The 24711-nt window shown below is 42.0% G+C and overlaps 1 protein-coding gene and 1 long non-coding RNA gene across 3 annotated transcripts; both read left to right on the top strand.

Moving 5' to 3' along the window:
- The first annotated feature begins 1007 nt into the window (after positions 1–1007).
- Positions 1008–23388, top strand: PRKAR1A (protein kinase cAMP-dependent type I regulatory subunit alpha). Of its 2 annotated transcripts, none has more exons than XM_081181480.1 (12): positions 1008–1161; positions 3308–3380; positions 3818–4000; positions 8910–9083; positions 10053–10144; positions 11162–11223; positions 13086–13132; positions 15677–15835; positions 17928–17988; positions 18294–18415; positions 18997–19078; positions 20887–23388. In XM_081181480.1, the coding sequence occupies exons 3-12, from the start codon at positions 3827–3829 to the stop codon at positions 21057–21059; spliced, it is 1146 nt and encodes a 381-aa protein (XP_081037606.1). In that variant the 5' UTR covers positions 1008–1161; positions 3308–3380; positions 3818–3826; the 3' UTR covers positions 21060–23388. The 2 variants fall into 2 exon arrangements, with proteins under 2 accessions (XP_081037606.1, XP_081037607.1); XM_081181481.1 differs by lacking the exon at positions 1008–1161 and adding an exon at positions 1285–1308.
- LOC308580263 lies at positions 13142–15294 on the top strand. Its single transcript, XR_014004762.1, has 2 exons — positions 13142–14572; positions 14943–15294. It is a non-coding gene; the product is annotated as an uncharacterized lncRNA (long non-coding RNA).
- Positions 23389–24711: the final 1323 nt, after the last annotated feature.

Here is a 24711-nt window from a genome sequence, read left to right as displayed (position 1 = left end):
CAAATATTGCATGTCTTGCACTTACAAAAATCTATGTGGTCTGCTCCTGAAGGCATACCTGGTAGCAGCAATTCCTGGGGCCTGGAGCAAACACTCGTCCCATGTTGGGAGTCTGACCACTTCACAAGCAGGAGCTGGGAACTGGTTGTTGATGGCTAGGGTGAGATCTTGGCTCCTCAGTCGTAAACACTAACCCTGTGTGAATACGAACATGTGGGTGAGTGGAACAAGGTTTTTATTTTGCTTGCTGGAGTCTTATATGTACATTCGGTTATTGCTTTGTAGGATGCCAGCACTGTCTATATAACATTCCAGCCCAAGTTACTGAATGTAAGTAAGCAGATGTGGGGAACGACCCGGCCTGCGGCCTACATCTGGAACAAAACATTTGGAAGAACTTTCTGACAGTAACAGACTCCCACGAGAGGCGGTGGGCTCTCCCTTCCTTGGAGGTTTTTAAGCAGAGGTTGGATGGCCCTCTGTCACGTATGCTTTAGTTGAGATTCCTCCATTGCAGCGGGTTGGGCTAGATGACCCTTGGGTCCCTTCCAACTCTATAAGATTCTATGATGATGATGGAATAGGATGTCCTGATTTTCATCCGGGAAACATTGGAGGTTATGCACCTCTACCTCTTCTTCTTTCTCTGTTTCATCTATTACACTCTCTCCCTCCCTCCGATTTCGCGCATAGGAGAGAGAGAGAGAGAAGTTGGGGAGGGGGAGGAGGAGGAGGGCACGTCTCCCTCTCAACGAGCGTCCTGACGTCAGGGGACGTTTTAAGTACTGTAGAGGGAAGGCTCCGTATTGGCGCGCGCCTGCTCTTCTCCCCCCTCCCCCTCCCTCCTTGTCTTCTCCCTCGCCCGCGCGCGCGCGTTCTCTCCCCTCGGAGGCGAGGGCGTCGACGGGAAAGTAAGCGCGTCGTCCCCTTTAAGGTTGCCCGGGTGACGGCTCGGCGAGTGAGAGCGAGGCCCATTGACGTCACGCCGGGCGGCGATTGGCGGAGGGAGTTGGGTTTCCGGTGGGAGCGATCGCTGAGGCGAAAGAGGAGGAGGAGGAGAAGAAGGGAGGTGGAGGAGGCCGCCGCCACTCGGGACAGCGGGAGGAGGAGGGGGGCCCGCTCGCGAGGAGAGGCCCAGGCAGGGAGGAGGAGGACCCTGTGGTAAGTCGGAGCCGGTGGGCCTAAGGCGCTCGCCGGCGGGTGGGGCGAGAGCGGGAGCTGCGGCGGCGGAGTGACGCGGGGGCGGCGCGCTTACCTGAGGCGCGCTGCGGTAAGCGGCGGCGGCAGAGGCCTCTTCCTTCTCCTCAGGTGAGGCGGAGGATGGGAGAGGAGGAGGAGGATAAACCTCCGCCGAGTTGTGAGGGCGGCCCTGCTGAGAAGAGCCTTAGCCTGGCGGGAGAGACGGGTTGCCCGAAGGGGGCCTTGGACGGGGCCCACGGGCACAGCTTGGGGGGAGAGCAATGCGTGGCTTTATTTTATTTTTTTCAGGAAGGGGGCGCTTACGCTCCAAGGTTTATATCCCGGGGGGTGGGGGAGGCAGAAGAGGGTCCAGGGGGCCAGACGCAAGTAGAGGGGCTAAGATTAGGAGGAATGTGCACCGTGGAAGATGACGCCATGTAGACACAGAGAAGGAGCGTAGAATAAAGCCGCCTTTTTTTATTATTATTTAAGGAGAAGCCCATGAGGAAAGTGGGTTTTTTGTGGGGTTACTTCTGGTAGACGATTTAAGAGAGAGGCCTGTAGATTTTTGGAGGGAGGATCCTTTTTACAAAGAAACCAGATTTGTGATCTTGGGGGAGAACTTTTAGACCTGGGGGGAGGTTAGGATTAAAGGGGGAATAATAGGTTTGGGGTGGGGGGGGCATCTGTTTTAAAGAAGTGGAAAGGTTACTGCTGAAAAGTGCCTAAGCCAGAGTTTAGCTGGGTCTGCTTATCTTACAAGCAGTTTCTTATGTATGGAGGGGAGGGAGGAAAGGGACCCATATCATTCTCTTGGCTTTGTAGTCATTACAGTGTAGTGAATAACCTTTTGCAGGATAGGGAGAGTGTCATTTTCCCCATAGTCAAGGAACAAAACAAGCAAGTGCTGCCTTTGAAGTAGCCCATAATTGCTGTGTACAGTATTTGAATTTCTGGGTATTCCTATCCTGGGGAAATGAGCTCCCAGTGAACTGTGCTCCCTTCTCACAGGAAGGAAGCATCTTAGGGCTTTCCTGTTGCTTTTATTTATGGAAGCCACAGGGAGATAACTTGAAAGATGATCAGGGTAAGTTATTCAAGGCTGCTATAAATTACAAACGCCCTTTTGTGATAGAGAGGCTCTTCTTTGTGATTAGAAAATGTGTGCTATCAATTGCACCTGATATTTCAATAAAATGTGAGGACCCCTACCCCCACTTAGAATTTTGACGAGCTGTTTTGATGTCCTGGGTTACCATCTTCAGGTTGCTGTTTTCCATTCACTGTTTAAAGATGACTGTTAAATAGTTATATGAGGAATTCTAAACACTCTGTGAGTTTTCTTGGCCAGAAAAGGAGCCCCTGAAAATTACTGCAGTGATCTTAAAATTCCAAGCATTTTACCTGGAAGCTACTTGAAGCTACTACATATCTACTTTGCAAATACCTATAGCAAATAAAAGTCCTTTATCAGCTGTTAATTGCCAGTTGGTGAGAGTATCTAGCTACAGAATTAGTTTGGCCTTTCTATTAAAATGAATGCTCTTCAAAGCTCTGTATGATGAAGACTTTAACATGCTTCAGACAATTAAGAATATTTATTTGAAATAGAAGCTTCATGTCTGCTACTTCTTTTGCAGTTGTGTTTGAGCACTGGTGTCTGATGCTGTCTATCAGCAGTGTGAATGCTTTTTCCACAGGCTTATTTGCAGGCTGTCACAGAGCCATGGCATTAACTCTTGGACAGTTAATTAAGGCATTTATTACTGACCTTCATTATGCAAGTTGTCAAAACAAAAGAAGTAACTGTAGAACTTCAAGGCAGCTTAATGTAAATGCCAGATAAGTATGTGTATGTTTTTTGAAATGGAACAGGTGTATTGTAATCTTTAGATTCTTTAGAAGCATTGCAGATGACACAGATGCCATGTGTTTGTAGTGTGGGCACTTCACAACATTATATTTTGTTGTCATGCCTCTGTTTCCTGTTGGGAAGGGTTATATATGTTTATCTCAAGTATATTGCCATCTGTGTCATGTATCTAAATATCTCACCTAGAAAAGTATGTATTAATAGAACAGTAACACTTGGGAGTTATTCACTTTCTTCTTCCTTCCTTTTTGAAAGGCTATACTGGGATCAGACCCCTTCCTGTAAATTCTGTGCATACCTGTAGTGGTTGCAGCTAGCTGCATCTCAAGTAAGTGTTGGGCAGTTGGGAAATAATGTATTTTATTTCCACAAAACTTTATTTTTACATGCTATTACAGACACAGTTCTGGATATGTTGGTTTGCCAGTTGTGGAAATCTTGCATCCAGTAAGATTTTGCCTGGGAGCTGGCATTAATTGCAGTATTTTATTTTTACTTTATTGGGATCAACTTAGCTTGACATAACTCCTGAGGTAGCATAGACCTCTGTTTTATTCTGTTGTTAACATTCTGTTCATCCAGAATGCAGACAAATACACTGAGCACCATTTCAGTTTAGAAGCATATAATGTTTTGATTTCTGCTAATTAGCTATCTCTGCAATTAAGAGTGGCTGGCAGCTATGATCATTGAATATCATTAATGTAATATGGTGATAGCAGGGCATCTATCTCTTGGGGTTTTTAAAATACGTTTTAATTTCAGTTAGCAGCAATGGCCACTGGCAGCACTAACAGTGAAGAGGAGCGCAGCCTCCGTGAATGTGAACACTATGTCCAAAAACACAATATCCAACAACTCCTGAAGGATTGCATCGTCCAGCTATGTACAGTGCGACCTGAGAGACCCATGGCATTCCTCCGGGAATATTTTGAAAGACTGGAGAAGGTAAGAATAAGCTTCAGGAATGGGTCAAGTAGGAAAACTATTTGCAACTTCTCTAGAATATTGGCCGAGAGTACATCAACAGTTTAAATGTTCCAAGGGGAAAGTGCAGCAGTGTTTTTTAGTTTATTGCCATGTGATTTCTAGAAAAGCATCTGTGCAATGTTTTCATAAAATTAATTGAAAAATAAATAGGTCTCATGTGGGGTACAAGGTCAGATTGTGTTACTTTGTGAGATACTGGACTCTTGACTCATGAATGGTCAAATTTTGCCCTTGTGCATCTTTGAGAGGTTTTACATATAATCAAAGTAGAATTTCATATCAATAAAATGGGACAACCCTCTGATAAACAATGCCACTGTTATGCAAATTAGGCATAAAAAATTCTCTGGTTGAAGTGGAAGCAGCAGCAAATCCAGAAGCTAGACAGAGACACCTGATAATTCTGCTTTTAGGAAGGGAAAAAAAAGGGTTTTAGAATAGAACATATTTTGCCAGAAATAAACTCTTGGGCATTCTTATGAAACTTTACCATTTAAATATGGTGGTCTTCTTAGCTGGATTCAACCCATAGCATCCCATATAAGTCATTGCACAAGCAGAAGAACTTCCAGTCACATAGTGAACGGGTCTTCTCCATTTCCGCTCCCTGCACTGGCCCCAGATTTACTCAGGAGGGTTAAGAGATGGCAGGGAAAGATGGCTCTGTTGTTTGAGCAGAACTCGCTCTGCATTTGCAGTGACTGGCAGAGCAGTGCAACCTGCCTTTACACTAGAGCATGGCTGGGAGTGGAGGTTGATGGAGCAATTATGTCCCTCCGCTTTGCCTGCTGGGCTGCTGCCAGTGGAGTAATATAGATGTCACTTGTTGGTGGGTAGATGGCCCACTGGTAGGCTCCCCAGTGGTGGGAGCCCAGCAGAAAGATTTGAAACTGTGTGTTCTGAGGGAGGTGATGGGACTGGATCCCAAGTCAGATTCCCAATTACTGCCAGCTGCCATCAGGCCTGATCTGGATCTGAATGCTGCGCCAGCCTGGAGCTGACACAGGGCGCAGGACTCCCCCGATTTGAGCTGCAATGGCAGAAGGTTTGGATTGTGCCCTTAGTTGGATCATCCCAGATCTGATTTTGCTTTCAGTACACTTTGTATAAAACTCTTATTAATCTAATCACAAACCAGTCCTTAGCTGAGTAGCCCACTAATTGTCTTGCACTTTTTACAAGCTATGTGACTACCCAGTAAATTTAGATGGCTGTGCAGCAAAGCTACCCAACAATTTCCCCCTCTTGTTCTTTGACTGCTGTGTCACTAACAGCTTCTCCCATCACTGTGTCAACATTCTGTGGAAAGAGAGAAGGTCAGCAGCATTCATCCCATAGCAGCTGACGACTTAAAGGCAAATCATAAGACCAATATTTAGTGATTCCTGCAGTCATTGCTAATTGTTACAAATTAATTCATATATTTTCCCTAAGGCACAATGTCGGGATAATAACATACTTTGTTTTGTATAGAAGAGTCATTTTGTTCAACTCCCCAGTTTTTGTATATTATGCACTAGTACTTTTAATTCATAAGAATGCACAGAGATTCAAGTGTTCTGTCCAACTTGCATTTTGGCTTGATCTAAATGCCAAGTTATACAGATCCCTAAAACTAGGCAAGTGATTTTTCTGAGTTTATACGTTATTGGCTTGGATCCAAAAGTGTTTTTCACCAGCAGAAAAGAAGCTTCCATGTATTCTGACAATTCCACTGTTCTGCTGCAATTCCTAGTGCCCAGTCCCACACCATTTAGAGGGTCCCTTGACACTTAGGGGTGGTTTTTTGGGGGAGGGAAAGTGTAGGGAACTATAGTGGGAAGAGGAGCAAGAAAAGCTGGATCTAAGCCACTGCACCTTTAGATAGAATGCTACAGTTTTAGTCTAGTTTTGTTTTAGTTGACCAGTGCAGGTCTATTGAATAATAGAGGCAGAAAGGTTAGGGCCATGCATGGTAACTTTTAAGACTATTTTGGTCATCTTTTATTGAGTATGTATATTAAATATGATTTCCTTTGAATAATGAGTGGTAGCTTTTATTAATTTAATTGAAAGTTGGCTCACAAAGCTTAAGAGCTTTATTTAAGATAATTGATATCGCACACTTTCACTGTAACTTCAGTGCTCTGTGGAGCTCACAGTACTTTAAAACTGTAAGGTAAACTGTATGAAGGAATAAAAAAGAGAAAACAATGTTCTGCTGTGTTAATCTGGAAAAAAATGTAATTGGCTGTATGCAGTGTAGTGCTAAGGTGAACGTTCTGTTAATGCAAGGGTTTCTCCTTGCTCACTGGAATGCACTCCCCATACCCTCTAAATCTGTTCTGGCAGTTCCCCCAGCCATCTAGAACAGATCTGGGATAGCAGAGGGCATGGGCAGGAAGGAAAGGGGCAGGATCCATACTGCCTTTTGTTTTTAGGCTGCTGAAAATAGTTCACATTTTTCTCCTGGATATAGTTTTATTAACTGTTTTGTGTCTGCATTCTGGGATATGAAAAAAAGACTCCACTGTTTACAAACCAGGTTTTTGACAAAATGTGTTTTATAGAGCCAGCTCAGCCCAGCGGTTCCATCAACCAACACGTAGCTTAGATCCTGCAATCGCCCACAGCAGTTTGAAACCCGTGGGCGCTGCCTGGCTTTCAAAAAAAAGAAGAAGTGTTTTATATTTAATTTTGTTGCCTTGACAAAATGATGAGTTGTAGAAATGCGGGCAAAAAGTGTGTATAGTTTAAAATATTAAAATATAATTTAAAGATGTTCATGCCTTTTATTAATGAATGAAATACAAGGGCATTATGAGTAAAGGAACTCGCTGTTTTTTAATTTGGTTTATGGAAAAGGGCTTGGGACTTCATTGGAGCAGGCAAAATTGGCAAGTACAGTGCTATGTTTATGCCTACTTGGAAATTTAGAAATGTGCCATGAAAAAACATTTTTCCGGCAAGGAGTGTCCTATATGGCACTGAGCAAGGAGCCCTTTTGGTTAAGCAACATTAAGCTGATAAATACAGGAATTGAAAAGTAGTTTTTAGAGGAGTTCATATTAATTTTATCCAAGAGGAAGTGTGTGGGTAATCAGGCTATCAGATGAATAATAAGTTGGACTTTGTGTTAATGTTCAATGTGTTTCCCCCCCTTCACATCACTTTATTGAAAATTGTAAATAATTGGATTAAGTGTGCTCATTTATCAACAGATCTCACCCATGTCTGAGACAGGCATATTAGGATTGTTAAACAAGAATCTGTCAATTATGACAGTTTAATTCAAGTCAGATTTAGTGTAACATTGTTTCAGGAATACTTGGAGACCTGTTGGTTTCTGTTGGTATCCTTCGGAAATTCAAGAAAATAGAATCAGTTGATTTTAAATACATTATGCATTTGGAATAATTCATTTAGATAATGAAGCTTTCTGTGGATTCTGTTGCTGTGATAAAGGAACTGTATGATCTTCAAAGAGCAGCTGTAATGTCATTATTTATGTAAACAGTATCTGAGCTGTATTGCAAAGATGAACTATTAAATTCAAAAGTTGACATTGTAAAGAACTATGTCTCTCTCTCTCTATATATATAAACAACATCTATCTATCTATATATATGAGAGAGAAACTAGAGGTATAGGATCCTTTTTTGAGTTTCATTGAAGACTCATATTTTATAAACGTCTTCATGATAACAGACCACTCCGCAGAGCAATGTGCCAGAACAACATCTGACTCACCAAAAATATATTTCATGCCTGGTGCATTTCTTTGAATGCAATAATTTAACATTCAAAATATCCAGCAAATGGCCTCAATTTCATGTATTGGACTCAACACTAGTATAATACATGACAGCTAAAGCATCAGAAGCGTTTAGATACTTCATCCAGATTTTTGTACTAGGTATAAGTAGCTGTTAAAAGTGTGCCGATTTTAAAAATATATTCTGTTAATTACAAATGTTTGAAATACATCAAATTCCTCTTCCCCAACACAAGGCCAGCCAGATGGGATTAAAATTAGTGAAATGTTAAAGCATAAATCCTATATTTTCTGCCTCCTTGTTTATAACTCCTTAGGACAGGGATAGGGAATCCCTGGTTTATAAGCCATATGCCCACATGCAGATTTCATCTAGCTCCCTGGGTCCCTTCATATCCATCAGCTGTTCAATGAGGAGCAGGTGAGGGAGAAGGGGGTTCTGTTGTGCAAAGTGTATAATTGCAGCTCCTTTCTCCAACACCACAGCAGAGGTGAAAATCTCAGCAAAGAGGGAGACGTGTGTTCCTTGCAAAATCCATGCATTTTTGCAATTGTATACATGCAATTCCCATTGTATTTCGAAGTTTAAAACTATGCAAAGCTTTAAGGCAGGACTTGCCATTCAGTTCTGTATTGACATTATTTGCATTCTTCTGGGATTACTGAGTTCTCTTTGCTTTCTGCACAGTCAGGACAGATAAAGGGTGTTTGAGACCTTTAGCTTGAGTGGAGTTGCTAAGAATTAAAGATATTGATCTGCTGCTGTGGAAAACAGCTTTGTGTTTGGCCCCTCCCATTTCTGAAATTTGCTCAAAAGCCATTGGAACCTTAGCCCGAAAGAGGCCACCTAATAAACACCTTTCAGGCTTCTGCTTGTACAGTGGGGCTTTCTCCCCTTTCCTTACCCCTGTGTTACCTTTCACGAGCTTATGGAGGCCACAAACATTTTAGATTGGAAGTTATAATCTAAAATTGCACAGTGCAACTTGATGGCCAGTGTTTAAATGAGGATAAGTGCAAGGGAGGAAACAAGTTCTCCCAGGAGCATATGCATGGATGTGAACTTTCTACCCTTGTGGATTATTAACATTGAACTGTTTTATTTCACTGCAGGAAGAAACAAAACAGATCATGTGCCAGCAGAAAGCCAGCTCCCGTGCAGACTCGCGTGAAGATGAGATTTCTCCCCCTCCACCCATGAATCCTGTGGTAAAGGGCCGCAGAAGGCGTGGTGCCATCAGTGCAGAGGTTTACACAGAAGAGGATGCTGCCTCTTATGTCAGAAAGGTGCTGCATCCAGTTCTTATTTCCTGCAAGGCATATTTTATGTCTTGTATGCACAATTTCCTTCTTATCCTATCCCAAATAAGGTTGTATCAGGCCTTTCCCTAGACAAGTTGTGCTAATGCCTTCCTAACTTGCCTTTATATTTCTCTAACATAAACCTGGATTTCTGCTTGGTTGGGTTGACATAAGTTGAGTTGACAGATATGGAGGAAATAATTACTAGAAAAATCTTGGCTGGAGGAAACAAACCATTTCTACCTGACTCTGCAATGTCTGCTCAATTAATATCGACTATAACTTTCCCAGAGGAGCATCCAGGTCTCCTAGGACATTCTTGTGATCCTTGTGACTTCTATGTAGTTTCCAGGAAGCCTGATACTAGGGAGTTGACCCTTGGGGGACCTGTAAGCACAATTACAGCTCCTCAGAGGTGTAATGTTAGTAAGAGGGAAGTATCCTAGGATGGTAGTTATTAAAGATTCCCAATCATTGTGTAAGAGCACCATTAGGTTATGTGACTCCTAAAACCTGCATCAGTTTCAAGTAAGATTATTTTGAGTTCTGAATGACCATTTGCGGTACTGGTGTGTCTACCAATTTGGTCTATAGACTTATCAGAGGCAGTGGACAAATAATTTTCTACATATTGAGGCTCCTGATAGTTGTGTCTTATCTGAAAAGACACTGGTAGATCGGCCATTGAATCAGCACTTACCCAGGAAAGATACATCTCATTCTGGACACTTTCCCTTTTCTGGGCATCTAGAATGTAGGCATAATTTCATGAACATGCTTCTTAAAGAAGTCTTGAGAAGCTTTCCTTACCACTTGAATGACTTCTTCACATACGATGCACAGAGCTCCCTTCCAAGAAAGGAACTCCTCAAATATTGTTGGTAATGGGTTTGCTTAAAGAACATTTGCTCTTAGGTATTTAATTGGTATTGTTTGGGTGTTTCCATTCCACAGGTTATTCCAAAAGATTACAAGACTATGGCTGCTTTGGCAAAAGCCATAGAGAAGAATGTGCTTTTTGCTCATCTTGATGACAATGAAAGAAGGTAGGAAATCTGTGAACACGGATAGTTAAATAAACAGAATTGAGCAACATGTAGAAAGAATAAATAGGCTGACTGTGAACCAAGTTTTGGAACCATGCATAATGTTAACGATAAATACAATACCTCAAGGACCACCTCCCCCCATATGAACTGCACCAGATCCTCCACTTGCCATCTGAAGCCCTTCTTTGTGTGCTCCCTCCACGGGAGGGCCGTTTCAGTGTTGGCTCCCTGCTTCTGCAATGCTCTCCCCAGGGATGTTTGCCTGGCGTCATCACTACATATCTTTAGACAACAAGGCAAAGCTATTATTTTTTTGTTTCCGGTCAGACCGTTGGCTTTTAAATGCCTATGTAATTTTTGCATAGAAGGGTTGTTTTAATCTTGTTTTTTTAAAAAAATAGGATTGTCTTTTGGATTTTTTTAAAAATACTGGTTTTAATGTGTTTGTTTGCTTAAAATATTGTAAATTGCTTTGAACGGTGGCAAAAAAACAGCTAGCTAACAGATAAAAATAATGCAGTATAAGTTGCCTAGCCAGGCCAGTTAAGTTGTACCGAATGGTTTTTGGGCCCCCACTTTCAGACATTGTTGTGGCTTAGATTGCCAAAATGCCATATAATGGGCTCTACATTCATATAATTATTTGGATTAGTTTGGTGCAAGGAGAAGAGGGGAATGTTCATGCTGATGTCAGCCTATTTATGTTGCCCCTGTGTCTGTCAATATGGGAAGAGATAAGAATAACCTGAAGTTTAATTCACCAATCCTAATGTTCATGCTGTGAACCGCCCTGAGATCTATGGGTATAGGGCGGTATACTAACTGACTAACTAACTAACCAAAGCTTGTGTGAGCACGGCTGTTTTGTCCCCTCTCCAGAACACATTGAGCAACTCTAGTCTAGACTTTTGAGAGATGCAGTCTCCCTAATAACTGCATGCTAAGCTTGTCTGTATTAGCACACACATGCAATATGTTAGATCTTTTGTTGAGTAATTCTGAAATCTTTTTCAGTGATATTTTTGATGCCATGTTCCCTGTCACCTATATTGCTGGCGAGACTGTGATACAGCAAGGCAAGTGATTGATTGTGATGTTGGTGGAAAAATTACTTAGCCTTTGAAGCTTTGAAGATGTTCAATTGCTTTCTGTTCATCTCATTCACAAGGTTTGCTAAAAAGATCCCAAGTATAGAATTCCAGCTAGTTTTTCAGAGGTGGGTGGGCAAACACTTTGGTCACTTACCTTTCAGAAGGGACCAAGGCTAAACGGTAGGGCATGTGTTTTCAATTCTCGCTAGAGCTGGAAGTGTCCCCTGAAACACTTGAGAGCTGGTGCCAGTCAGTGTCAACAGTACTGAACTAGATGCACCAATGGTCCCAACTCGTTATCAGGCAGCTTCCTATGTTCTGGCCCCAGTGGTAGCTGTTTGGGTTTGCATTCCAGTGGTGGGCCTCGCCAGATGTGCACACAGTCACACACTTCTTAACACAGGCATGCACATATTCTTCGCTTTCTCAACTCCCCCTCTCATATGATCCATGTAGATCAGCTGAGAAGGGGGCATTTTCATTCCCACTGTAGCATGCACTGTGAGGAGGATTAAACATGTCTATGGGATGTTAGGAGAGGGGTAGTACCTTTGCTGGGGGACATGTTATGCTCGTTCTGGGGTAGTTTGTCCACCTTTGGTCCCCACCCTGCACTCAGCTCTCACCTGTGGCTCCTAGAAGCTGTCCGCATGCAACAACAGCCACACCCCAGGAAACGACTTTTACTGGCCGACTAAACCAGGCGAGGGCAACCAATGGGTCAAAACCCTCAGTGAGTTAGGGACTTCCTCTGTATGCAAAGAGGGGCTCTGGCAGATTGAGCGGATGAGACCAATAGTGCATTAAATGGTCTAGAAGGCAGTTTCTGCATGTGGAGGGGCAGATGGGACTTGTCAACCTGGGAAGGTAGTCCATCTATGAGAAGGAAAACTGATCCTACACCTCTGCTGCCTTGCGGGATATTTTCAGGAGAAGAAAAAGCTAAGGAGTAAACCCTGCAGAAATGCAGAATGGCAGCTGGATGACGTCTTGTACACCTCCTTCTGGCAACTCTGGCTGACAGCCAAGCTGGACCACACCAGCAAGGCCATGAGAGGAGTGGGGGCTGGGTCTTATCGTCTGGGATATCCCAGGAGCTCCATACACACTGCCCAGGCTTGCATCCCAGGAAGGTCACTTCAGTGCTGCTAACGGAGCAGTTTGACTTCGCCCCCAGGCACGCATTCCATTGTCTCTCAAGACAGACGGATGCCAACAAAGCAAGAACAACCCTGAACACTGTAATGGGGATGAAAACTGCACCCTCCCAACAAATCAGTTGATAAGCCAGGAAGGGCCAGTTTTCATCCCCATCACAGTGTTGGGTGGTGAGGTTAAAATCTCCCCACCCAGGTTAATAAGGGAAATACCTTTGAGGTGGGGGCATAGCCTGAGGGGGGTCAGCAGGCAAAGAGGTTCCCCGTCACTGAGCTTAGACTTGTTTTCCCACATTGTAACCATTTCAGTGTTATATTTGAATTTTGTGGTCAGGTGAAAATCCTCTGCCAGCAATGGCTTTTGCAATAGGGCATTGATCAAAGAGCACTTTACCTAGAGTAGTTACTAGTCTTATCTACCCTGTCATACTGATAGCTGGGCAAATAGCTTCCTTCATTTTAATTACATGTAGGGGTGAAGTGGGAATTATAAATATAATGAATATATTTGACTGTGAAGCCTAAAGGAAAGCATGGCTGTTCCAAATGCAAAAAAAAAAAAAAAGCATATGTGAGCTTTTGTATGGATGTCATTTTGTGCTGGATGGTTCTAGAATGGAAGAGGTTGATAACTGCCTCTTCTAAACTTATAATTGTTTCTCAAACTTATATTTCAATTTTTTTCTGTAGGTGATGAAGGGGATAACTTCTATGTTGTTGATCAAGGAGAAATGGATGTAAGTCTTTTCTAAACTATATATTACTGCAGCACTCCAGAATATTTTAAGCACATACAATGTATCACATGGGCAATAATGGGAACATGTCTATGTCCGTGCTTTTGCATGTCAGACAAATAAATATCAGGGACCTCCATCTTTCCCTCACCACAGTTTCCCTTTCCTCTAGCCTTGTATGAAGCTTATTTCTTACTGCCGTTTGTGTGATGACAGAACAGCAGGCAGGCCAGCAAGCAAGCAAGCATGGGTGGCAGGCAGACCAGCCAAGCTATTTAAAGGAGGCAGAGAGGTGCTTTCTGAAGCGCCTCCCCAATTAAATACCACCAGAGGGGCATTTAAAGGAGCAAATGGAGGCACTTCAGAGACCAGCTTGGTTAGGTGTAACAGGAGGAGGGGTTGGTAAGCAGGAGTGGCAGCCCATCATGTCATATATTTCTTTTCTGCCTTTCAAGACTTTACTGTTGTTAGCCGCTCTGAGCCCGGTTTCGGCTGGGGAGGGCGGAATATAAATAAAATTTATTATTATTATTAATAGTCTTCCCAAGATGGCTTATATTAAAAACAGATACACAATTTTGTTAAAACAAACAGAAAAAACATACAGTATAAATCATAATGCAACAGCCATTTAAAAATAAGTCAATTACAATAACATTCAATAACAAAAATGTACCAGTAATCAGGCTAAACCGAGACTCTAAAATATAATGTCTTAGAACAGGCATCCCCAACCTTCGGACCTCCAGATTTTTTGGACTACAATTCCCATAATCTCTGACCACTGGTCCTGTTAGCTAGGGATCATGGGAGTTGTAGGCCAAAACATCTGGAGGGGCACAGGTTGGGGATGCCTGTCTTAGAACTACTAAACTGAAAAGCCCTTGTTTTTAGGTTGCATTTTTATTTACAGTTTTTAACCTGCTTTTCTAATTCTCAAAGTGGTGGAGAAGCAATTAAAAACATTGTAAGTCTATACATGTTTATTCAGAGTTCAGTCAAGCTTAAAAAGGTAAAGGTACCCCTGACCGTGAGGTCCAGTTGCGGACGACTCTGGGGTTGTGGCGCTCATCTCACTCTATAGGCCAAGGGAGCCGGCGTTTGTCCGCAGACAGCTTCCGGGTCATTGGGCCAGCATGACTAAGCCGCTTCTGGCAAACCAGAGCAGCGCACGGAAACACTGTTTACCTTCCCACCTATTTATCTACTTGCACTTTGACGTGCTTTCAAACTGCTAGGTAGGCAGGAGCTGGGACTGAACAACGGGAGCTCACCCCGTCGCAGGGATTTGAACCGCCGACCTGATCGGCAAGCCCTAGGCTCTGTGGTTTAGACCACAGCACCACCAGCATTCCTTCAGTCAAGCTTACTCCCAGGTAAATGGGTATAAAAATTATGCCTTATGATAACAAATCAAGCTGTAAGTAGCTGGCACATTAGGTAGTAAAGGTAAAGGTACCCCTGCCTGTACGGACCAGTCTTGACAGACTCTAGGGTTGTGCGCTCATCTCACTCAATAGGTCAGGAGCCAGCGCTGCCCGCAGACACTTCCGGGTCACGTGGCCAGCGTGACAAGCTGCATCTGGCGAGCCAGCGCAGCACACGGAACGCCGTTTACCTTCCCGCTGGTAAGCGGTCCCTATTTATCTACTTGCACTTAGGGGTGCTTTCGAACTGCTAGGTGGGCAGGAGCTGGGACCGAACGGTGGGAGCTCATCCCGCCGCGGGGATTCGAACCGCCGACCATGCGATCGGCAAGTCCTAGGCACTGAGGTTTTACCCACAGCGCCACCCGCGTCCCTAACATTAGGTAGTACATCCTGTTAAATAAATCACTTATTTACAATTTACTTTTCAACAATGTAATAGCAATACAAGAAATTTTCCCCACCCTGGAACAGAAGATTAATGTACAAAATTATGCCATAAGTCCATGTGCAAGGTTGGTGGATGCCAATCATCAGGGTATTCATTTGAATAGTTTGCAAATGGGTACCAAACTTCAATAAAATAGTCTACATCAATACATGAACCCTTTGGGCTAGTTTTTCAGATAAGGCAGTAGTCCATGCATTCTGTCTCCATCATATGCAAATGTTCAAGCCCTTTCCAATTCTGTGCCATAAGTAAGTAATCACAGCATTAAGAAACTACTAAGATCCTTATGTAATAAAGCACGTTGATCTACCATAAAAATTGTTAATAAGCCCAAACTTGGATTACACAGTACATTGTGATTTGTAATATTACTTATTTCAGCTAATACTCCTTCCTAGAATGAAATCACTTATTATTTGATTATTATGCAAGGGTCGAACAAATGGTGCCCAGTGATAAGCTTTTCTCAAAACAAAAACAGAAAACCTCTTGGCACATGTATTTTGTGGAATATTACTGTGAAAAGGAATTAGAATATTATCCAAATTGGAACATTTAACCACTTTTGAAATGTTCCGTATCATATTTTTTGAACCATATTGTTTCAGGGGATACATTTGCAGCAAAATTCCTGTCCTCCTCCAACTTTGTGTGTTGCATCCTTAGGTATATGTTAACAATGAATGGGCCACTAGTGTTGGAGAAGGGGGCAGCTTTGGTGAACTCGCACTGATATATGGAACACCCCGAGCAGCAACTGTCAAAGCAAAAACTAATGTGAAACTGTGGGGCATTGATAGAGACAGCTATAGAAGAATCCTTATGGTAAGTAATTTTTTATGTTTTGAAATAAATGAATTTGAAAGAGAGTGTGGCTTTTTTGGTGTTGAGGTATTCTGACTTGAGTTTGTATAAATCAACATGAGCATATAGGAAAGTTGTACGGCAGTGATGGAGAACTCCTGAATATAGCTCAGTCAGTAGAGCATGAGACTTTTAGTAATCTCAGGGTAGGGGGTTCGATCCCAACTCTACAATTCTGTGATTCTAGGTGCACCCACTCATCTGATCCTCTGCTGGGGGGGAGGGGCTTTTCATGTAAAGTGTACTGTTTTATTTCCTTCCTCCGCCTTGATCTTCATGCAGAGGAGAGGATGTCTCAGCAGACTTGTGTTTGCAATTAAGCAAAAAGTAGTTACGCATTTTGCAATTACATGCATGCAATTTTCAGGATGCAATTGCATTTTGAAGCTTGAGACTTTCAATAGCAGGGCTTTCAGTTGAGCGTATTTGCATTCTTCTTTTTTAAACACCCACACCCACACACACACCTGCTGTTTTTCCAGACAAAGCCAGTCTTCTGCTGGGGTTACTAAGAGGTTTTTACACACTCAGGACAGAGAAAGGGTGTTGGAATTTAAAATTAGCGCAAGAGAACTATATTTATATCCAAGGCTTAGATTCCTGAAGACTACTGCCAGAGAGTTTGTATTGAGTATTAAATATGGGAAGGTGAGACACATCTTTTCTTCACACACTGATAATGGGACCTGTGGATTTCTAGTTTACTATATCCCAGCCAAGCTTTTCTTTTCTTTTTTACTAAATAAACTTTTAATGGACAAAAGGTCTTGCCTATTAAGTTGAGCAAACGGACACTTCAGTAAGAGTGAATATTCCTGCTTACTCTGTTGTAAAGGCCAAAAGAGACCTGAGTGGGATTTGTGGACTGTCTGAGATACTTGGACGGCATCAAAGCTGCTACCATGAAAGGAAATCCCATTTCTTGAGCCCAAGTTCATTCTCTTTGTGCAGGCATATGCAAACACGGCCCTCCAGATGTTTTAGGACTGCAATTCCCATCATCCCTAGCTAACAGGACCAGTGGTCAGGGATGATGGGAATTGTAGTCCCAAAACATCTGCAGGGCTGAGTTTGCCTGTGCCTGTCTTTGTGCATTGACAGTATTGGATACAGTCCACCATTTGACTATTTACAGTGCAAGCCTATAGGTCCATTCTTTGAACTAAGTTCAGTGACTTCAGAAGTGGCTTACTCTCAGATAAGTGAGTGTATAATAAAGATGATGATGATAAAAAATAATTTATACCCCACACATCTGACTGGGTTGCTCCAGCAACCCAGCCTTAGTGTAATTTTTAAGGGTTCATGATCATTAGCTAATTATGGTGGAAAACTGGGCTTACAGGCAGCTTAGGGCTTATATTAGAATGGTGTACACAAGACTTGAACCATTTAAGTTTGCCGTCATATATCCAGTGGTTTTCAACCAGTGTGCTGTGGCACCCTGGGGTGCCTTGAATGATAGTCAGGAATGCCACGGGCAACACTGGCCTTTGTTCCTCTTTCTTTCTTTCTTTCCCTCCCTCTGATGCCTTCTTGCATCCCTTCCTCCCAAAGGCTTGCGTTGCTGTTTGTTGCAGCAGCCCTGGGTACAAGCTCCCCAGGCGAATGGTGCCTCTGGGGCTGGCTAGGCGGTGTTTCCCAGACTTCTGTGGGGCAGTGTGAGGAGGCACCTCTGTTTGGGGTGGGGTGGGGGTCAGCTCAGAGACCAGGGGCAGCAGCAGCTGCCCAGAGGACTCTCAAGGAGAGGAGAGGAGGCTGAGGGAAGACTCCACAAGGGATGGTTTTCAAAAAAGGAGTGACATAACTAGGCTTCTGAGCATGGCAAAAAGAATGTAGTTGGTCTTGGGAGCCATGGACTTAAAAAGGTTGAAAACCTCTCCTATATGCACTTATCTGGGAGTAAGTTTCATTTAACTGAGGAGGACTTACTTATAAGTAGAAATGAATAGGATTGCATTGTAAACATTTCTATGACTTCCATTTTCCCTGGTATTCTAAACTGTTAAACGAGTAATTTTCAGATCCATTTGTGTGTGTTTTTCTCCTCCAGGGTAGCACATTGAGAAAGAGAAAGATGTATGAAGAATTTCTTAGTAAAGTGTCAATACTGGGTGAGTGTGAATAATTTCTTAGCATCGCTAATAGAATATTTGAGTCTTGCCCTACTCTGAACATTGCAGAGGGAGCATATAATGTTGAGGTGCTGTGCTTGAAGCTACAGCTGCTAAATCACAAATTGTGAATGGATGATTAATTTGTTTATGGCAGTAGGAAGAAGTGTGGTAGAAGGGTTTGCTGTAGAAAAACTGGAGGAGCGTATCCTTATGTGAGATGAACTGGGGATCTAATTCTAAATCTTTGGGATACAGCAAAATAAACCATCTTGTTTTATTTTTATTTATTTTATTTTATTTAGAATCCCTTGACAAATGGGAGCGTCTCACAGTAGCTGATGCTTTAGAGCCAGTACAATTTGAGGATGGACAAAAGATTGTGGTGCAGGGAGAACCAGGAGACGAGTTCTTCATTATTTTGGAGGTGAGTATTAATAACAATGTTGTTTTGGAATTAGCTACTAGCAGCTGTATTTGTCTCATACATTTCAGTTACTTGGGTTATATTAACCTTCCCCAGCCAGGCGCTTTCCAGATGTTTTGAGCGACAGCTCTTACCATCTCTGACCGTTGGCTATGCTGGCTAGGGTTGTGGTTCAACATCTGGAGGACACCTGTTTGGGGAATTCTTCTGGATGTGATGAAAGGTGGTTCTGTGTTTTTAAAAAGTCATTTGCAGACTGCTTGCATCAATACTGGTTCTTTGGACATAAAACATATTTGCAAATTATTTTCTGTGATAACAGATTTGATCATAGATGACAATAAATCCCTTTAACAAATCCCGTGGTGGCAGAATTATACATGTAGGAATGCTTAGTTCAATTGTGAAATGTGATTCTGAATGGTATTTTATCATACTCTCCCCTTTTGAGGATATTAGGATTAAATGGGTTAAGACAAGTAATTTAATGGGGATGTTTCTGCTTTAAGTCATGAAGTTGTTGCTTTTTGCATAGGATTACTAAAACAAATCTGGTCATTAACTCTTTAATTCATTTAAAGGGTACAGCTGCTGTGTTACAGCGCAGGTCAGAGCATGAAGAATTTGTTGAAGTGGGCAGGCTTGCACCATCTGATTATTTTGGTGAGTTTTCTTGCTGTTTTAAGTTGACAGTGTTGTTTAAATACTTAAGGCATAAGACCAATGCAAATGACATAATGGCATATATTTTTAAAGCAGCCCCCTTCCTGGTCCCCTGAGACTTGGCTTCTCTCCTCCCCTTTGCTCCTTTCCATCTCATGAGGCTCACAAAAACACGTAGACTCCTATAATACCACCCTTCCTGGAATGGAGAATAAGCCACGAGATCATATTGTAAAGTAAGAAAACATTGAAATTGGCTTGATATGATTTTAACCCATGGGAAGCTACAGAAGAAAAAATAGTTTGTAATTTAGTAACAAGTAAAGCAAACTTCGGGGAAATTTTTCAAGTTGGATGCTGGCTTCTGCAGTTGCTTAATTGTTTTTTGGACATAGACTGTACTTGCACGATCAGATTCTGGCTTAATAAGCCAGGATATACATGAACTTCATACACCCACAGTTGTATCCTTTGTTCCTCCCTTCATGAGACCAGAGAAACAAGTTGCAAATACCATAGGTTCCCATGTCATGCAATCTGGGAACAACTGTTAATTGCTTCCAGACCAATGGGTTAGGGATCAGAAGCTGTTTTTAAACCACTGTTGGCATCTGCATCCTAGCTTGTTTGGAGATGTTGAACTATAGCTCCTGGTTCGTATGTACCAGAAGCTGTGGTTTATGACTGCTTCCTGGTTTGTTTCCCTATTTACATGAAGAGAGGCTGCACGTGAGTGTATTAAGCTCATGCAAAACTTGTCTCATCAGTCGAGGATATGATCATATGTATTGGGCCATTTAGTAGTTTTGCATCTTTAACATGCTTCTAAAACTTTGGATTCAACTTCTGTAATGGAAAACTTGAGCTTGGGATGATAGAAACATTATTGTCGTCTATTAATTAAATAAGCTGGGGATTTATTTTTATTACTTGCTGTAAGATTAAGTATAGTACTACTCTGAACAGAAAATACTACCAAAGACCTGACATAGGAACCTTGAACCTTGTCATGACTCTTACATCAAATTATGGAGATACTTTTAAGTGTAACATTTATGGAAATGTTACTTCCTTCTTGAAGATCATGTAGTACATGAGGAATAACTCAGCACATAGAATTGTACTATTTGAAATATTAGAAGTATAAATGCCTGAGTATTATTTAAACAATAATTGCAAGGATACCTAGTGTTAGAACTGGAATCAGATTGCACAGCCAATCCCTGCAGAAAACAGCTTTTTCAAGCATAGGGCTGGCAAAAGCCCCTTGCGCAGTAATTTCCAAGTGTCTTGACAACCAGCTGGCTACTGATTGCTTGGGAAGCACTGAGCAAATGACTTTGACACTTCCCTTTCCTCTGCTCTTTCCAAGCACACTCTGCGCTTTAAAGCTCTGTGTCCAAGCACCCCCATTTTTTAATCCAGAGTTTCCCCATGAGAACAGCTCTTTAGCACTCAATTGAAGCAAACAACAATCCACAGAAACTCCGAATTAATGTTTGCTCCAATTGAGCACTGAAGAGCCAAGTTTTCACAGGGAAAGCCCCAGGACAAAAAAACAAAACCATATTCAGATATGGAGCTTTAAAGGGCAGACTTGTGCCTGGAAAGAGCAGGACAAAGTGTAAGTGTGGATCTTTCTGGCCCTTCACATCTCTGTCTATAATTCTTAACACTCTTACACTATGCAATATTTTGGGATAATTTTAGAGCAGTCCTCTATTTTGGGGAAGTCTGTTGATCTGTTTCAAATCGCCTCCCCCCTCCCCTTACTCTGTTCTCTTTGAAATGAATATTTTGTTTTTTAGGTGAAATAGCCCTGTTGATGAACCGTCCTCGTGCTGCCACGGTTGTTGCTCGTGGCCCATTGAAATGTGTAAAGCTCGACCGGCCCCGATTTGAGCGTGTCTTGGGTCCATGCTCAGATATTCTCAAGCGGAACATCCAGCAGTACAACAGCTTTGTGTCTCTGTCTGTCTGAAGTCTCCCTTCTTCTTCAAATACATGCTTCACAAATGCAGACTGCTTCATTACTCTTGTGCAGAGCCACATGGCCACTGGCTATTGCAGCTTCCTGTCTGTCTGAGGGAGGGGAAAAGAAAACAAAAAAAAAGAAATCAGTTGCTTTTCATGGCACCATTTTAATTTTTAGAGCATTTATTTTGGTGCTCCCAATACAATTTAAAATAAATAGAAAATTATATGGAGTCTTTTTGCTGTTACTGCTTTTCTCTGTGCAATGTACAGTGTCCAACTCGGGCAGTGACTGCCATTCCTTTCGCTGGGAAAATTTCCTAGTACCAAGGTTATTGCCATAGAGTTAAGGATGTAACAGTGGAAAATTAAGAGGCACACATTTCTCAACTGGTGAGTTCCTACATTTATTTCAGGGTGTGGTCACTTTCTGCTGTAAGTACTTCTCTTAGCAGAGGAACTTACCCTCTAAGCTCAACTTCTTGGCATAAATGTTCTGGATATGGTTATCTTTGGTTTGGTTTACTGAGATCAGCTCCTTAGTAAAACCACAGTTAGAAGTTTGATAGTTTGATGCATCAGTTTCCATTTCAGTTGGTTCACGACGGGCTTGGTTATCGTTTGTCAGGTTTTTGTGTACAAGCTTTTGTTCTGGCACCTGCTGCCAGTGTTGCTGATATTCTTGCCACAGTTACCCTTCCCCTTTGCCTGTTCTCAGTTGTGAATATTCATATTTGCCCCTTCTATTTTTCCCCTGTGCAATTTCTCAATACCCAGCCAATGGATTAGACACCTATATATTGGTGGTGGTGTTGGCAAAACAATTGCACTGCTCCTTAGCTAGTGCCAAATAGTATACCCCACATGCAGTGTATGTAGACCAGGAAACTGAAGGGTGCATCCTGTGCGTTCAGTCTTCTGTCTGACCCTTTCAAGCTTTGCCTTCCCTGTTAACTTCAGCACCAGATATTGAATGGTTCTGTTGGCATTCAATGCAGGACTGGACTACACACTCCTTGTTAGATGACAAGAATCTGGCTCATGTGGAAGACTGGAAACAGAAAATTAGTGTCCTGTAAAACTCTTGTTACTGAATCTCTTTTGTCCAATCAGAAGTTTTAGTAACTTCTAACCTTTCTCAGATATTCAGTCTGAGCAGATGTTCAGTCTCGAGTCTTGTTCTCTTTGGTTTGTCCCAGATTCTCATACCAATCTGACATAATAGCTTTTGGGAAAGTTGACCCTGTTGTCAAGTCTGAAATGTGTTTCAGTATTTACCAGGTTTGTGTTACAATATTTTGTGTGCACCCTGTGCTGCCTACTATATGGAATGTTGCAGGTGGATAATGTAGGCAATTTGGTTTCCTTATAACATGTAAATTATCTAAAACTAGTCTAGGGTTTTATTTGGGAGTGACAGCAAGTTTTTTGCATTAGTTTTGCAACTATTTCTTACCAGTCCAGCTCCCTGCCATTCCCTCCTTACTTTCCCCCCAGAAACTGGACCTGGTATGTACCATTCTGACTTGTTGGCTGCTGGAAAGAATGCTTAATTAAATATGATTGGCAATGTCTGGGGAATAGGAGCCTTAGTACATATATATATAAAAGGGGGAGGGGGTATTGACATGTCCTCATTTCTAGATGCATATAAAATGTAAAATCTACATTGTGAATTCTTTCTGTCCGTGCTGAAGACTTTGATGAGGATATGCCTTTGGGAATTTCCACCTGTGTTCTCTTCGGGAGTCCATTAATGCTATTTTCCTCCAAAACTTCATTCAGTTTGAATCTATCCAGGGATTGCTCCCCCCCCCAATACCTTTCTTACTTTTGAAGCTTGATTTGATCCTTGTTAAAGCACCAAAAAGATTTTAAATCTTATGTAAGCTAGTTAGAGCGCCACAAAAATGCACATTTTTTTATATAAGGCTTTCTAATCAAGTTTCACTACTGCGTCTTTTTAGCTTGCTGTTTACTCCCTTTTGTAGTTTTACCAACAAGATTTTAAGATGAACCAGCTACGTCTGAGTTAAATATTAATCACAGTTAAAGCTTTACCTTTGTGTGCAATTTAAACATGTTTGAATCCACAGTTGGTATAGTTTGCCTTAGCTAACATTCAGGGCTTTAGAGGTAATCTTTTTTGCTAGGACACCTTAGCAAATAAAAAAATCAAAAAAATCTACTGCCCTAGAGTGCTATAGTCAACCAGAGGACCATTTTTGTATCGTTACCTGACTATAAGTCTGACTTACTGTATGTGCTAATATATTCCTTTTGTTATAGATTGTCCTAATGGCAGGTAAAGCAATAAAATGATTTAAATTCTTAAATGTAATCAGCGTTTTTATTATACTGGTCTGCAGTTTCTAAGCTGGTGCGGACTAGGCAGGGACGGGCTGCATAATAGCTCTAGGCCATTCTTTGGCAGAAAGTGAGTTTCATAGACTGCTTCCTACATGAGATGCCTTCCTTTCATGTGAATGACTTGTGGGTTAAATAGATGTGATATGGGATGCAGTCTGCTTAATGGGTGGCTACAGGTGTGAGCTATTTTCCAAAGTGCCAGACTTGTGGGTGTTTATGTAGAATTGTTTGCTGTGGCTCTGTGAGCAGCATCAACTCTTAGGTCGTGTTTTCTACTTTTCTACTCAACTAGCCAGTGTTGGCAGGTATCTCCATGTGTACATGACAAAAGAGAAATGCAGCAATTTACTCTGAATAGTTCTGCTGCAGTTTATTCCAGAATGTCCCTGTACTCGACATCTTTCCAACTTGTTCAGCTAACAGTGGACTTTAGTCTCAGGTGAGAATGGTCTGGGAGTGCCTGATGTCACAGTGTTACTGAGGCTCAGCCCATGCTTATCTGGCTCGTGAGTTAAATAGGAGCCCAATGTAAGGGCAGATTATTAGATAAATAATAATAGTGTCGCCTCCTGTTGTAAGTGGCAGCCATGTCAACATAGAATCCATGTTAGTGGAATTTCTAACTGTAAGTTTGTGTTGCAGTTTCTCTTATTGTATGAAAAATATACACACATCTCGCTGATCAGCTGGTAAGCAACCATAAAAACTGGGCTTTGGGGCCAAAACTGAAAAGTAGAATGGCTGACCAAATGCCAGCCTAGTTAAGATATAGAGACTACATCAGGTACATTGATTAAACTAGTCTTTTCTACTGTCTCGGCCACAAAGTGACTGCATTAGTGCCCTTCTTCCTTGGATCCTCAGGAATGGGAAAATCTTTGCCTTAAACTGTTAATACATGGTAGCGATCAGCAGAGGGAGCTCGACAACAAGATTTTCAAAGTAAGTAACAAAATATAACCCATTTAATACCACTTCATAGTCCGTGTAAGAGAAAAGGCATTCCAATTCTAAAGGTCAAATGGAAATGGAAAATAAGATCACATGTTTAATGGAAAATACTGACCAGGCAAAATTCAAATGAAAGATTAACAATTGTGTTGGGCTGTTTTCCAGGGTGGCTGATAAAAGGTCTTCCTGCGACTTGGCCAAAGCAGCTGATAGGGCTGAATTGTGCCCTTTCACCCAGGTGTAAATACTTAAGACAGGCACCATTACAGACTGCAAGTGTTGCCCTGTAACTTTGGGAGTTACATAATGCACAGATAAGGTTTACTTCAATGTATTAG

The sequence above is a fragment of the Podarcis bocagei genome (assembly GCF_964188305.1).
Source record: "Podarcis bocagei genome assembly, chromosome: 2".
NCBI lineage: Eukaryota > Metazoa > Chordata > Lepidosauria > Squamata > Lacertidae > Podarcis > Podarcis bocagei.
The sequence above is the reverse complement of the archived record's forward strand: the minus strand, read 5'-3'. Positions and strand labels throughout refer to the sequence as shown.